The following is a 17,177-nucleotide window of genomic DNA, read 5'->3' on the forward strand; positions in this document are numbered from 1 at the left end:
AGAGGAGGCTGTTACAAAGCAAGTTCAGTTTCGGTATCTCTCTCTGTTGCAAGTGCTCTCTTCCACCTTTCACCCTCTGCGATAAGATGATCATCTTATTGCATCCTCACCAGATGCTGGTACCGTGTTCTTGGACTTCTCGTTCTCCAATAACCATGAGCCAAATAAACTTCTATTATTTATAATTTACCCAGTCTGTGGTATTGTGTTGTAGAAGCAGAAAATGACTAAGACAACTCCACTACCTGGCCAAGAGGAACCTCAAGTATCACAGAATTAGCAAAGGGATGTCCAAAGCTAATTAAGTGCCAATATACTTGAGAGATATTTTTAAAATGCAGAAATTATAGTTTGTTGGACTCAACCAGGCAAGGCACCCAATTGGGAAGTCTTTCTGAGACATTTTAACTTTAAGCACTTGTTTTGATGATTTGGAAAAGCCTGGATGGAAATATAACTAATATTTATCAGGGTATTGTGTGGGTTATTGCTGACATCTGAAGTTGAGGTTAATAATTCAACTGATTATCAAATAGATTCCAAGAATTTGGATAAAATACTTACCAATTAATATATACAGAGGGATAGATTTAATAACAAGTCCTGATATTTTTCCACATCCCCACTTATACTTTCTCAAATGTACTTAGCTCCTGGCAGCTCCTTAATGGTGTTTGGGGCTAAATGGTTCTTTCTCCATGCACTGTGCTTTTCCATTCCCCACCTCACCTGCCTGTCAAACCAGCTTGGAGGAAACTTGTTTTACTGAGCTCTCTTCAGACATACAACACTCCCTCCCTCACCAGACACCCAAAAAATCTCCTTTCTTTGTGCTGATTAGTTATTTCTATAGTTGCAGTCACTTTATAAGCTGAAATTAATTTTTTTGATTTTGGGCTTATCATAGGGCCTGGCTTACAGTAAACACTCAGAAAATGCAATAACCACAGGTAGGGAATAGGGAAGGATTTCGTCAATTTCTTCCTGCTCTGAAGGAACTTCTAAGCCCCTGAAAGCCAGAAACCAAACAAGAAACAAAGCGAAATTCTCAGGAGCACCTTTTTGCTGAAAAGAGAACTCCAAATACCCAAAATTTAGTCAAATATTCATATCCATATCCTTTCAGGAGTAGGCAGTTATATATAATTTTAGGGATACTAAATAGAGAATAGGATCATAATTTCAGCTGGTCACTGACATTTAGCTCTTCTTCCTGCTGACATTTACAAAAGAAAATACAGAGGGTTAAAGTCTATGAAGTCTTTCAGGGTCTATAATACATCTTTCTTCTAAGGGCACTCTTGTCTATTTATAGTGATATATCCAGGTGCAAATTACAAAGAAATCTTACTGTTTACACTCAGGCTGATGCTGTCCTGCTCTAAAAGAAAATTGGCTGCATGTGGACTTGTCCAGTTGTTTTTTCCGGTAACTGCCTATGTATGTTGTCATGGAAGAATCTGACCATCGTGTTTCATCCTGCCAAGATGCTCCAGCCTTGCGTCTGATCAGATCAAACTCTTGAGAAGTAAGAGGGCTAAAGGGCAGAAGAATTTGTGGAGTCAAGTAGAAGAAGTGTGACATAACTATGAATGGCCTGCTCTGGATGAAAACTTGTCAAGTCCTCTGCATAATGAAGAATTAATTTCCTTCTAGTAGCAGGAAGCAATTGACTGGGCTCACCAAACTTTGTGACTCAACAGTTCACAGAGTGCAGAAGCTTAACTGTCTTAGATATAGTTGCCAAGCAACAGATCACAAAATTCCACAAATGCTACCCCCTTGCCTCCCGAGGGAGGCAAATTTTAACTAATAAATTTGTAAGTTATATAACTTTCTGGATTTTGCTCTAAGAAATATGCTGCTTCATAATTCTGGCAAGAAAGCAGGTGGCAAAATTATTTGTGTTTTACTGCTATCACAAATAAAGCAGTAATTCCTAATGATGGTGGTTCAAGAAGTGGAAATGAGATGAAAGAACAGTGCCAAGCATTCACTTCTCCTAAAGACCTCCAAGTGTCTGGAAGAGAACATGAACTGCCTGTAATGTCAACAATAGCAGGTGACTCAACAGCTTCTCATATGTCACAGAGTAGTGGTGCTCTGGCTGGCTGCACACTAGTCACCCTGGAAGCTGTTAAAATAAGCAGGACTCCAGGCCCCCACCACAGAGATTCTGATTTAGTTGATGTGGAGCAGGGCCCAGGCATCACTATTTGTTTAAAGCTTAATCCTGGAGGATTCTAAAGAGCAGCCAGGGTTAAGAATTAAGGTCATGGATGCAGAAAAAACTTTTGACAAAATCCAGCATCCCTTTAGGATTAAAACTTGAGGCAAAATTGGCAAGAAGGGACATACCTCAAAATATTAAAAGCCATCTATGAAAAACCCACAGCCAACATTATACTGAATGGGGAAAAGTTGAAAGCATTCCTCCTGAGAACTGGAAAAAGAAAAGGATGCCCACTTTCACTACTTCTATTCAACATAGTACTGGAAGGCCTAGCCAGAGCAATCAGACAAGAGAAAGAAATAAAGGACATCCAGATCAGTAAAGAGGAAGTCAAACAGTTGCTGTTCACTGATGACATGATCATATACCTAGAAAATCCTAAAGACTTATCCAAAAACCTTCTAGATCTAATAAATGAATTCAGTAAAGTTTCAGGATACAAAATCAATGTACGCAAATCAGTAGCACTGTTATACACCAACAGCAACCAAGCTGAGAATCAAATCAAGAACTCAACCCTTTTTATAACAGTTGCAAAAATAAATAAATAAATAAATAAAATACTTAGGAATACACCTAACAAAGGAGACGGAAGATCTCTACAAGGAGGATGGGCACGGTGGCTCACGCCTGTAACTCAGCACTTTGGGAGGTCAAGGTAGGCAGATCACAAGGTCACGAGATTGAGACCATCCTGACTAACACGGTGAAACCCCATCTCTACTAAAAAGTACAAAAAATTAGCCAGGCGTGGTGGTGGGCACCTGTAGTCCCAGCTACTCAGGAGACTGAGGCAGGAGAATGGCGTGAACCTGGGAGGCGGAGCTTGCAGTTAGCTGAGATCGCGCCACTGCACTCCAACCTGGGTGACAGAGCGAGACTCCACCTCAAAAAAAGAAAAAAAAGATCTCTCCAAGGAAAACTACAAAACACTGTTGAAAGACGTCATATATAACACAAACAAATGGAAAAACATCCCTTGCTCATGGATGGGTGGAATTAATATTGTGAAAATGACCATATTGACAAAAACAATCTATAAATTCAATGCAATTTCCATCAAAATGCCATCATCATTCTTCACAGAAGTAGAAAAACAACCCTAAAATTCATATGGAATAAAAAAAAATCTGTGTAACCAAAGCAAGACTAAGCAAAATGAACAAATCTGGAAGCATCACATTACCCATCTTAAAAGTATACTACAAGGCTATACTTACTAAAACAGCATGGTACTGGTATAAAAATAGCCACATAGACCAACTGAACAGAATAGAGAACCCAGAAATAAAGCCAAATACTTATAGCCAACTGATCTTCAACAAAGCAAACAAAAACATAAAGTGGGGAAAGGGCACCCTATTCAACAAATGGTGCAGGGATAATTGGCAAGCCACATGTAGAAGAATGAAACTAGATCTTCGTATCTCACCTTATAAAAAAATCGACTCAAGATGGATCAAAGACTTAAATCTAAGACCTGAAACCATAACAATTCTAGAAGATAACATAGGAAAAACTCTTCTAGACATTGGCTTAGGCATAGACTTCATGACCAAGAACTCAAAAGCAAATGCAACAGAAACAAAGTTAAGCAGATGGGATCTAATGAAACTAAAAAGCTTCTGCACAGCAAAAGATATAATCAGCAGAGTAAACAGACAACCCACAGAGTGGGAGAAAATATTTGCAAACCATGCAAAGTTTGCAACAAAGTCCTTTGTTCTAGACAAAGGACTATCCAGAATCGAGAAGGAACTCAAACAAATCAGCAAGAAAAAAAACAAAGAATCCCAGCAAAAAGTAGACTGAGCATATGAATAAACAATTCTCAAAAGGAGACATACAAATGGTCAACAAACATATGAAAAAATGCTCAACATCACTAATTATCAGAGAAATGCAAATCAAAATGAGGTATCACCTTACTCCTGCAAGAATGGCCATAACTTAAAAATAAAAAAAAAATAGATGGTGGCATGGATGTGGTGAAAAAGGAACACTTTTATACTGCTGGTAGGAATGTAAACTAGTACAACCACTATGGAAAACAGTATGGAGATTCCTTAACTAAAAGTAGAACTACCATTTGATCCAGAAATCCCAGTATTGGGTATCTATCCAGAGGAAAAGAAGTCATTATATGAAAACGACACGTGCACACGCATGTTTATAGCAGCACAATTTGCAATTGCAAAAATATGGAACCAGTCTACATGCCCATTAACCAAAGAGTAGATAAAGAAAATGTGGTATATATAGATACCAGGGAATACTACCCAGCCATAAAAAAGAACGAAGTAATGGCATTTACTGCAACCTGGATGGAGTTGGAGGCCATTATTCTAAGTGAAGTAACTAAGGAATGGAAAACCAAACATCATATGTTCTCACTCATAAGTGGAAACTAACCTATGAGGACACAAAAACATAAGAATTATATAATGGACTTTGGGGACTCTGGGGCAATGGTGGGAGGCAGGTGAGGGATAAAAGATGATACATTGGGCACAGTGTATACTGCTCAGGTGATGAGTGCACCAAAATCTCGGAAATCACCACTAAAGAACTTATGCACGTAACCAAAAACCACCTGTTCCCCCAAAAGCTATTGAAATGCTTAAAAAGCACATTTCCTCTTTAAAAAGAGAGAGAGAGAGAGAGAATTAAGGTCATGGAAATGCCACCGTGAACTTTTTTACGTTGAGAAGTCATAGCATTTGATCTTCTATTCACTTGAATCCCTCCATCCTTCACTAATAATTACTGTAAATCTGATTATTATGTTTGCCCATCTTCACTTCTCCAGATTAAAAAGCAATTCATTGGCAAATCAAAATGAAATTACTCTCTCAACGTTTGTTCTTTTTTTTTTTTTTTTTTTCTTTTGAGCCAGAGTTTCGCTCTGTTGCCCAGGCTGGAGTGCAGTGGCGCAATCTTGCCTCACTGCAAGCTCCACCTCCCGGGTTCACACTACTCACCTGCCTCAGCCTCTCGAGTAGCTGGGACTACAGGCGCCCGCCATCGCGCCGGGCTAATTTTTTGTATTTTTAGTAGAGACGGGGTTTCACCGTGTTAGTCAGGATGGTCTCGATCTCCTGACCTCGTGATCCGCCTGCCTTGGCCTCCCAAAGTGCTGGGATTACAGGTGTGAGCCACCGCGCACGGCTGTTTGTTCTTTTTTAAAATTAACTGTTGGTGCAGTAGTTCTCAACCCCCATTGCTCATTCAAGTAACCCTCGGTATTCTTTATAGACACAGATGCCATGTACATTCCCCGCTTCACTCCAATCAGAAGTGCCAATTAGCAACTCTGCAAGTGGAGCTATCATTAAGTGCTGAAAAAAAGAATTTCGATAGAGGATTTAATCAGCACCAATAGGGCCCATTAAACCGGCAGAACTCTCAGCTCTATCTTCAGAGACTGTAGGTCTGAGGTAAAGCCCCGGGATCTGCATTTTTATATTGTTCCATGATTCTGCTGCAACTGGTCTTTGAATGCAGGTGACAGACACTGCTCCAGGGATTGAATTTAAAGTCTTTTAAAGTCAGGCTGACACACTCTATGGTATGTTTCTCTGAGAATGAGATTATTTGCAAATACTTGTTAGTATGTTTCCTTATGGTTTCTTCCTTAAAATGTTGAAATTTGGAACATAAGCACATTTGCCCTAGAAAAAGAATTAGGCAGATGTTGGCAGGCTTAGCTGCTTTTTATCATGGAGTTGAAGACTTTTTGGAGAAATCCAGATTAGATAAAAAGATGACAGAAGCCAGGGGTGGTGGCACACACCTGTAGTCCCAGTTACTTAGGAGGCTGAGATGGGAGGATCACTTGAGCCTAAGAGTTTGAGTCCAGCCTGGGCAACAGAGTAAAACCCTATCTCTATTTTTTTTTAAAAAGACTATGAAGATAAAGAGTGAAGGAGAGAAAGGAACACTGGGCTGTCCAGGTCTTTCTAACCCATTCGTTATCAGGTAGTGGCTGCTTGAGGAGAACTCTGCCAGCAGTATGTATTGTTTTGACACAGGAAAATAAATGGACAAAATTGTGAAGATTGTTTGTAAAAAAAATTTAAAAATCTTCTTCTCAAAGTATGTGTTAGTCTATAAATGAATATGGAATAAAATAAGGTCTTTTAAAAATGCATTATAGTATCAGTGTGCTTTGTTATCACTTTCCTGCCTCTATAATATTTTACTTTTCCCATAATCAGTTATGATATCATTTCAACAATTATAACCTCAAAAACCAAAAGTAGCCAAACTTAAGGGAAAATGTCGACTCTTGGGTTTAGATGGAATTATGACTTAGTTCAGCAGTCCACTAGATGTTGAACAAATCTGTTAAAAATAAATTGTACTGGCTGGTCGTGGTGGCTCACACCTGTAATCCTAGCACTTTGGGAGGCCGAGGCAGGCAGATTGCCTGAGTTCAGGAGTTTGTGACCAGCCTGGGCAACATGGTGAAACCACGTCTCTATTAAAATACAAAAAAATTAGCTGGGCGTGGTGGCATGCACCTGTAATCCCAGCTACTCAGGAGGTTGAGGCAGGAGAATCGCTTGAACCCGGGAGGCGGAGGTTGCAGTGAGCCGAGATCATGCCACAGCACTCCAGTCTGTGTGACAGAGTGAGACTCTGTCTCCAAAAATAAAATAAAAACAAAATAAAATAATAAATTGTACTTCAAATGAGAGAATAAGTGAACAGACTAATTGAATTTATTATCATAAGTATTTAATCTATAATAATTCTAGAGGACCTCATGATCATTCTTTGTTCTGACGTTTTATTAGATACTTTCCTTCTCACGGACACTGACTTCTATGGTCTGACTTCCAGGTTGGAAAATCTGCACTAAAAACTTCCCTTTTGTAACTGATTTATGGCAAGCTGTATTGTTTATTCATCAGTGTGTTAAGTATGACAAAAAAATCAAGAGCACTGTGACAACAGACTCTGGGTTGTGAGCATGATTTTGTGAAAATAGGAGCTTACTGAGTGACCTCATACCAAATAAAACTAGCAGGGGGTGTTCATTTCACCTGGTGCATGGGAGCCTTTGGTGACCTGGCACTGACTAGGCTTCTCTCTGAACACAAGCTGATTATTCTAATGAGATGTCAATAGGTATTAATGAAAAGGGTTTCACGGTAAGTAAGTTTAGAACAATTTGGGATAAACATGCTTTTTGTTGTAAGACTTCTCAGAGCCTTTAAGGTCTGTTTGCATTGTGCATCTTGCAAAGTGGCCTAGATTATGCAGCATTTCTTAAACTTATTTGACCACAGAACTCCTTTTGTCAGAAGCATCTCTGAGGATTTCTATTCTACAGAAGAACCCAGTAACAGGAGAGGCCAGAAGTCTCTATAGCTGACACAATGGCTGGTCTGCAGTTTCTGAAAGTTGCTAGATCTTGACTAGATCACTAGCTTAAAGTACTGACAGCCTGCCAAAAGGGTGGATCAAGCCGTATTTTGTTAAAAAAAATTTAGAGATAACATCAAACAGCAAAGTACACACATATATTTTACATATGTCCTTACCTGTGTAACTATGACCCATATTCAGCATGCTAAAATGTTGCTCTGTGTCCCTTTCCAGTTAAAACAGCACACACACACATGCACACATGTGCACGTGCACACACACACACGCACACACACACACGCACACACACATACACATGCACAAAACACAGCTGGTAACCACTATTTCAATTTCTATCACCACAGACTAGATACGTCAGGCTATATCCTGTGAAGGCAGAAGCTTATTAATACCATCACAAGATGAAACCTAGGAAGATACCAGATAAAGACCAGAGAAAGCAGAATTCCCTTGAGAAAAAAACCCCAAGGAAGCTGAAATTTCCATCTCAGACTGAATCCATCTCCTCCCCATAAGGTGCTAAGTTCTGATATTTGGATGAGTGTGGCTACGCACCTTAATGAGTACACATAAGGAGTTAACAGTGAATAACTGTTTGAGTCTGTCAATTACAATGGTATTAATTCTTAGTCCTTGATCTTGGATAATTTCTCCATACTTACTGACCAACTGTGTGATTTGGAAATTTTTAGGAACTTATCAAAAACTGAGTAGTAGATGGCTTAAAAGACATGGGATACAAGGAACCAGTTGCAATAAGACTTGATGGAAATAAAAGAAGGGGAAACTGCAAAGTAACGGGAAAAGGAAATTGATAAAATTAGTGAGGAAAAGACCAAAAGGAAGGATCTTTTTTCATTGCTTTCCTGAAATTTATTTTTGGTTCTGTTTACCATTTGAAAACTGAAACTGGTGATCAACGGTGTATATGTTGTGAACCCAATTTCACTTAATAAAAGGTGTGTGTGTGTTTGTGTATTTTAGAAGAAAAGGCCTAGAAGGTTATATATAAATGTTAATACTTATTTTAGCTGAATGGAAAAATACACGATTTTTACATCCTATATTCTTTTATTTATTTATTTATTTATTTATTTATTTATTTATGAGACGGAGTCTCGCTCTGCCGCCCAGGCTGGAGTGCAGTGGCCGGATCTCAGCTCACTGCAAGCTCCGCCTCCCGGGTTCACGGCATTCTCCTGCCTCAGCCTTCCGAGTAGCTGGGACTATAGGCGCCCGCCACCTCGCCCGGCTAGTTTTTTGTATCTTTTAGTAGAGACGGGGTTTCACCGTGTCAGCCAGGATGGTCTCGATCTCCTGACCTCGTGATCCGCCCGTCTCGGCCTCCCAAAGTGCTGGGATTACAGGCTTGAGCCACCGCGCCCGGCTATTCTTTTATTTTTTAAAAAATTTTACAATGAATATAGGTACTTAAAATCAGAGTCAAAATGTTATTTACAAAAATTAAAGCAAATTGAATGTATCAACATATAATCTGTATGAGGCTATTTTATGTTACTATAAAGGAATACCTGAGGCTGAGTAATTTATAAAGAAAAGAGACTTAATTGGCTCGTGGTTCTGCAGACTGTACAAGAAGCATAGTGCTGGCATCTCCTTCTGGTGAGGCTTCAGGAAGTTTCACTCATGGTGGAAGTGGAAGGGAGAGCAAGCACGTCACATGATGAGACAAGGAGCAAGAGAAAGAAGCGGGGGTAGGTCCCAGACTATTTTCAACAACCAGATACCCTGTGAACTGATTATGGCAGGGCAGACTCTAAGCCATTCATGAGGGATCTGCCCCCATGACCCAAACAGCTCCCAGGATGCCTGACCTCCAACTTTGGGGATCACATTTCAACCTGAGATTTGGAGGGAACAAATATCCAAGCCATATCATAATCAATCACTCAAATCTTGCAAAAAATCTTTTGGGTTTGCATTTACTTTTCCACTTTCTTCTAGAGTCTAGGCCTTGAGGGAAAAAAATCCTCTAAGGCATAGAGATTGGAATCAATTCAATCAAATATGATACTTCTTAAACTAACTTTCCTTTTAGTTCTGGGTCCAGTAATCAGAGGAAGGAGGAAATAAGGTATACAGTTCTTGTGTGTGTGTGTGTGTGTGTGTGTGTGTGTGTGTGTGTGTGTGTAAAATGGGTGGGGAATAGAGAATAGGAAAATAGGGTGGAAAGAATATGAGTCCACGGAGGAAAAAACCAAGGTATACATATGAGGAAACTTGAATGGTTGTTCTTTTTCAGGGAAACCCTGTCTATTCATAAACTTACCTGTGATGAAATAGTCCACAAATTGTGCCGCACACTCTCAGGCAAATAAGCCAAAGGGCTCATAATAATTGAAGCTAAAAGATAATCAAAGCCCAACACGGTGGCTTATGCCTGTAATCTCAGCACTTTGGGAGGCCAAGGTGGGCGGATCGCTTGAGCCCAGGAGTTGGAGACCAGCCTGGGTAACATGGCAAAGCCCCCTCTCTACAAAAAAACACAAAAATTAGCGGGGCACGGTGGCGCATGCCTGTAGTCCCAGCTACTCGGGGGAGTGAGGTGGGAGGATCACCCGAGCCTGGGAGCTCGAGGCTACAGAGAGCTGAGATCAGGCCACTGCACTCCAGCTTGGGTGACAGAGCGAGATCCTGTCTCAAAAAAAAAAAAAAAAAAAAAAGATTCATAACAATGGTCAAGGCTTCATGCATTTCCTAGTGGTAACCCTGAGATAAACAGCACGTAGTAATAGCTGATTTTGTCAGGTCACCCAAGGAGGGAGTGGGGAAAGTTGACTCACAAGTGGAGCTGGCCCATCTTTCCTGTAGTATAAAAGTAAGCCAGTCCTATACAATTCTCCCTGTACATCAATCTCAGTCTGTTATATGCAAAACATTATTGGGAAAAGCAAAAGTCATTTAGAAGGATGTCTTAAAAGATATTTAAAAGTACTCTTGTTTAACCTGAGTCTCATGTATATTATAATAATAATAATAATAGATAAATATAGAAGCAGATTACTTACACTTCCCAGGCAAGTTTCTTAGACTTTAACATTCATTTAATCCTCACAGCAACGCTATGAGAAAGGCACCATTATTGCCCTAATTTTGCAGAGGAAGAAACTGATCCATAAAAAGTTTACCCAAAGTCACATTGCTAGGAAGCAGTAGAACTGGGGTTGAAACTCAGGCAACATGGCGGCGAAGTCTGGACTCTTGCCTAGTGAATACTCCATCTATCTGTCACCCTCCACCTCTCTCTACCCTGGCTTTCTCTGCTCCCACGCTTGCTGACTTTTCCCTTTTTTCTTAGAACAGTCCAAAAGCATCTCTGACAACCCATATGTGACTGGATTTCATATTCAAAGAAGCTCCTAATCATGACCTAATAAATGAGTCCAGCAGAGAAAGACCAAAGAATGACATTCTTTATTTATTTTTAATGCAAATTGCCTTGTGTTCCCAAGCTGAGGTCTGTAGACTTGTTTACAGGAAAGAAGTGTACAGTCTCTTGTTACATGCATCATTGAAATACTTTGAAGATTCTGAAACCAAGTTTAAGAACCACACATCAAATATTATCAATTAAATATTAACATGCAAAACCCTCACAACCCCAGAAATTATTCAAACTCAGAGGAAATATTCTAGAAGGCTATCACCCATGGCATATTTGCTAACTGGAGTCCAAAAAAGTTCTCTGTTAAAGAGGAATTAATCCTAGTGAATTACAGTTTCTCAATGCTTGAAGACAAATAATAGATGAACTCCTCATAGCTTTAAATAAGTTGAATTCTCCCCAGAACCTCATGTTAGAGGGTGGAGAAAGCCATGAAATAAAGTTGCTAAAATAGGTAATGTATGAATGTTGGTGAACAGAGACCAGATGATAAATCTTCTTGAAGTTTAACAGACAGACCCTTCATTCCCTCTCTATTTACCATGGGGAGTTTATTTGCCTATGTTGGTGGCTTAGTCAAATACATATCCAAGTTTGACTCTCCTTGTCTCTTTTCTCACTATGTGCTGATTTGGAATCCAAAAGTTTAAAGATGCACAGAAAGAATGTGCCAAGACCTGGGAACAGACGATCCTAGAACGACTGAGGTTAATACTTCACCCCATATCCTTTGGACATTTAGTCTGCATGGTGGCAGATTTATAATGTGCACTGCTATTTACATACCTGTTTCTGAATTTCCAGAGGTACACTGAGAGATGCTTTGAGCTAAGAGATGCAATGTTTTGTTTTACAAAAATGTGGGTATCCTGACAAATGCCATTTCAGGGTATTTGGAAAATTGCATTAATTCAATATATTACTGCACTTTGATTTGTCACTCTTTGAAGGGACTGTTTAATCTATGGCTTTGTCTCTTTGTCTCTGTGTCTACATATTAACTTTGCTCAGAATTTGTTCATTCATCCATTCATTCCATAAATATTTATTGTGCATCTGCCTTGGGCCACTGAACAGCATCATTTATTTCCTGCCATACTGATCTACTTTCTCTTTTTTTGATATGGAGTCTCGCTCTGTTGCTCAAGCCGGAGTGCAGTGGCACGATCGCCACTCGCTGCCTCTGCCTCCCAGGTTCAAGCAACTCTCCTGCTTCAGCCTCCTGAGTAGCTGGGATTACAGACACCTGCCACCACGCATGGCTAATTTTTGTATTTTTAGTAGAGACAGGGTTTCACCATGTTGGCCAGTCTGGTCTCGAACTTCTGACCTCAAGTGATCTGCCCACCTCAGCCTCTCAAAGTGCTGAGATTACGGGCATGAGCCACCACGCCCGGCCTGGTCTACTTTCTACAAATACATTTGAATAATATACTCTATACCAATGACATTTCCTCCTGCCACCTGCTTAGGATTAATTCACTAATCAAGAGCCATTTAAGTAGAAAACTGTGTAAAAAGGCAGCATAAACAGCATACAAATTTCCCTGGGTATACTTTCTTGATATTGGAAAGTAGGTAAATTATGTGTAGTGAAATATCTGTTGTTGTTTTGAGACAATTTTTGAGCAAATTATTAAGATACTATTTTGAGCTAAAAATCTGTAATGTAAATGCCATATAATAGAGCTTGATGCTAGAGAAGGTGAATGCACGTTATAAAAAGTTGAATAGAACTGAAATGAGTTTTATAATAGCAGAACAGTTTATATACTATGCCTTTTACCCCCTCTTTGGTGAGTGTCAGACATTATCTCCTCAAGGCGGAATAGCTTGAGTGGCCAAACATTTCATAATGGCTTTTTTGTTGCTCATCGCTAATTTTTTTAGAGTGTCTCTAAAATTTCCTGAGTCCCTCTTATAAGGGAACTCAACCTCTCAGACTTGTAAAATTTAGGTATTTGGAATATTCAAAGCCCAATACTGAATTTAAGGCCAAGATGTGGTACAAATCATGGGATATAAAAGGAAGCAAAGTACCCGGATAAGAGAAACACCGGGAATCTCATGTGTTCCTTTCACTTTATGGGTTTCCAAGGTGCTCAGGGAAGCAGAATCGGGAGGTGAAAGAATATATTCTTATTTGGGCAGTGGGGATTGGCAGGGATAAAATCTTTGTAGAGGTTTCTCTCTCTGAGGCAGGCTCAGATAGTTTGACAGCTGTTATTAGTTCCCCAGGGTTCCAATTTCTTCACATCCTTACCAACACTTTTTCTGTAACTGTTACCATTACTTTCTGTTTTGGTAGTGGCTATCCCAAAGGGTGTGAGGTGAGATCTCAATATCTCACTATGGCTTTGACTTACATTTTTCTCATGATTAGTAATGTTGAGCATCTTTTTGTATGCTTATTGGCCATTTGTATACCTTCTTTGGAAAAATGTCTATTTAAGTATTTGGAATATTCAAAGCCCAATACTGAGTTTAAGGCCAAGATATGGTATAAATTGTGGAATATAAACAGAAGCAAAAAGGCTGCCATTAAAAAGTACCACAAACTAGATGGCATAAAACAACAGAAATTTATTCTCTCTCAGTTGTGGAGGCTGAAAGTCTGAAAGCAAGGTGGTGGCCGGGCCATGCTCCCTCTGAAACCTATAGGGGAATCCTCCTTTGCCTCTTCCTAGTTTCTGGTGTTTGCTGGCAACCTTTGGTGTTCTTTGACTGGCAGCCGGCTGCATCACTCCAATGTCTGCCTTCATCATCACATGACATTTTCCCTGGGTTTCTTTGCCACATGTTGCCTTCTTACAAGGACACCAGTCCTACTGGATTAGAGGCCCACCCTACTCCAGCATGACTGCATCTTAACTAATTACATCTGCAACAACCTTATTCCCAAATAAGATCATACTCTGAGGTACTGGAGGTTAGAATTCAACATATTTTTTGGGAGGAGGGACACAATCAAGGCATAACAACAGCAATAATATATGACAGGCAATAAAATGTTCTGAGATTCATTGAGAAAAATGGTTTTTGTGTCCTCTATTATTTTAAGAGCCCCAAATGACTGGAACTAGTGGGAAGAAAGTTTCTGGAAACAGTAACACCACTGGTTTTGCAAAAGAGGTAATGTGATTTCTCAGATTCTTGATTTGGAATAAAGATGTAGTATGTGTAGCAGATCTCTAGGAAACAATGACATTTCTAGAATTAAATAGACTGATAACTTTATAAGGGAAGAGCAGGAATAATAATAATAACTTAAAGGTCTATGTGCAAACCATATATCTGACAAGGGGTCAATATTCAGAATATATAAAGAACTTCTACAACTTTATAACAAAAAACCAATAACTTGATTAATAAATGAGCAAAGGACTTAGACATTTATCCAAAGAAAATATACAAATGGGCATTAAGCATATAAAAACATGCTCAACATTACTAATCATCCAGGAAATGTAAGTCAAAGCCATCGGTGAGATATCACCTCACACCCTTTAGGATAGCCACTACCAAAACAGAAAGTAATGGTAAGAGTTACAGACAGTAGGCCAGGCATGGTGGCTCATGCCTGTAATTCCAGCACTTTGGGAGGCCGAGGCAGGCGGATCACCTGAGGTCAGGAATTCGAGACCAGTCTGACCAACATGGAGAAACCCCGTCTCTACAAAAAATACAAAATTAGCCAGGCGTGGTGATGGGCACCTATAATCCCAGCTACTTGGGAGGCCAAGGCAGAAGAATCGCTTGAACCCGGGAGGCAGGGGTTGCAGTGAGCCGAGATCGTGCCATTGCACTCCAGCCTGGGCAACAAGAGTGAAACTCCGTCTCAAAAAAAAAAAAAAAGTTACAGAAACTGTAGGTGAGAATGTGAGGAAACTGGAATTCTGGTACACTGTTGGGAATGTAAAATGATGCAGCTATTATGCAAAACAGTATGGAGGTTCCTCAAAAATTAGAAATAGAACTACCATATTGATCCAGTGATATGGTTTGGCCGTGTCCCCTCTCAAATCTCATTTTGAATTGTAGTTCCCATAATCCCCACGTGTCCTGGAAGGGTCCTGGTAGGAGGTAATTGAATCATGGGAGTGGTTACCCCCATGCTGCTGTTCTCGTGATAGTGAGTGAGTTCTCACAATATCTGATGGTTTTATAAGGGGCTTTTCCTTCTTTGCCCGGCACTTCTCCTTGCTGCCATCATGTGAAGAGAGATGTGTTTGGTTTCCCTCCCGCCACGATTGTAAGTTTCCTGAGGCCTCCCCAGCCATGTGAGACTGTGAGTCAATTAAACCTTTTTCCTTTATAAATTAGCCAGTCTTGGGCAGTTATTTATAGCAGCATGAGAACAGAGTAATACATCCAGCAATTCCACTTCTAGGTATATATCCAAAAGAGTCAAAGATAAGGTTTCAAAGATGTATTTGCACACCCAGCATTATTCACATTTGTAGCACCATTCATGACAGTCAAGAGGTGAAAGCAGCCTGTTTATTGACAGATAAAAGGATAAAGAAAATGTGGTATGGACAAACAATGAAATATTATTCAGCCTCAAAAATGAAATCCTGTCATAGGTCACAACATGGATGAACCTAGAGGATGTTATGCTAAATGAAATAAGCCAGTCACAAAAGACAAATACTGCATGATTCCACTTATATGAGGTGGTTAAAATAGTCAAACTCATAGAAGTAGAAAATAGAATGGTGGTTGCCAAGGGCTGGGGGATGAAAGCAGTGGGAAGTTTGTTCAGTGGCTAGAGCATTTCAGTCATGCAGGGTGGGGGTGGTTCTGGGCATCTATTGCATAATATGCATGTGGTTGATGCTCTTGTATACTTGGAAATTGAAAGCGTGAATGTTACATTGTTTGTGTGTGTTTTCTAGAGAGAGTCTTGCTTTGTTGTCCAGGTTGTAGTGTAGTCCAGAGATCATATTTCACTGCAGCCTCAAACTCCTGGGCTCAAGCCATCCTCCCCACTTCATCCTCCCAAGTTGCTGGGACTACAGGCATGAGCCACCACACCCCAACTAATTTTTACTTTATCTTGTGTATAGATGAGCTCTTGCCATGTTGTCCAGGCTAATCTCGAACTGTGGCCTCAGGTGATTCTCCCACCTTTGCCTCCCAAAGTGCCAAGATTACAGGTGTGAGCCACTGCACCCTGCCTATGTTGTGTCTTTTTTCCACAAATGGAAAAAAAAAAAAAAAAAAAAGCCAGGCACGGTGACTCATGTCTGTGATACCAGGACTTTGGGAGGCCAAGGCAGGTGGATTGCTTGAGTCCAGGAGTTCAAGACCAACATGGCCAACATGGCAAAACCCTGTCTCTACTAAAAATACAAAAATTTAGCCAGGCATGGTGGTATGCACTTGTAATCCTAGCCACTCAGAAGGTTGAGGTGGGAGGATTGCTTGAGCCCAGGAGGTTGAGGCTGCAATGAGCTGTGATGGTGCCATTGCACTTCAAGTCTGTGCAACAGAGCAAGACCCTATCTCAAAAAACAAAAAGTCCAAACATTTTTCTTAACAAATTGTTTCTAATCCATGTCACAGAGAGATCACTGAGTAAACGCTAGCTAGGAGAGGTAAGTTTGACTGTAAGTCATACTGGCTGCTTAAATCAGTTCACTCCTCTGGAACTCACTGATCTACCTATTATTCTGTGGTGGAAGTACACATCACGGCCTGTTTTAACAACCGACCCCAAGAAAAAGTGCTTTCCAAACGGTTCTTCACGAATAAACAGGAACCATATTTATGCTTTATTATCCCACCTCCTGAAATGCAGATTGAGGTGAGCAACTGATTCTGGGAAACCTACCCATAGATTCCTCAGTGACCTCTGTTGCCACCAGAAGATTTCTGTCAGGAATCCAAAATTTGGAACCAATAAACTGTGAGGTGCTAAAGTGGAAACTAAAGCTCTAAGGTAATGAGATAAAATTTAAGCTAGCAAGGCCCTTGATAGTCCATATAAAACACAGTTATGAAAGAGTTAAAATCTAGAATGGTGCAGGAACAAGACAGAGAGAAGTATCATGACTGAGACTTTCTGGTTCACGTGAGAATGGCCTGCATTCTTTTTGTCTGGTTTTCTGCAGTTCAAATATATGGTTATGTGTGGGTTTG

General features: G+C 40.1%; 1 protein-coding gene across 3 annotated transcripts in view; it reads right to left on the reverse strand.

The window, feature by feature from the left end:
- The window catches only part of C3H4orf51 (chromosome 3 C4orf51 homolog), a 72,151-nt gene extending 69,747 nt beyond the window's left edge, over positions 1–2,404 (reverse strand). Inside the window, exon 1 of one of the 3 annotated variants that reach the window (XR_004182669.1) lies at positions 1,352–2,400. Coding sequence is in view for 2 of the 3 variants with exons in the window: in XM_031664250.1 (XP_031520110.1) it covers positions 1,352–1,584 (233 nt within the window). In the remaining variant the exon portion in view is untranslated. Of the gene's footprint in view, positions 1–1,351 lie in introns of all 3 variants that reach the window. The other 2 variants (XM_031664250.1, XM_031664249.1) reach the window with 2 other exon arrangements.
- Positions 2,405–17,177: the final 14,773 nt, after the last annotated feature.

This window comes from Papio anubis, chromosome 3 (genome assembly GCF_008728515.1).
Source record: "Papio anubis isolate 15944 chromosome 3, Panubis1.0, whole genome shotgun sequence".
NCBI lineage: Eukaryota > Metazoa > Chordata > Mammalia > Primates > Cercopithecidae > Papio > Papio anubis.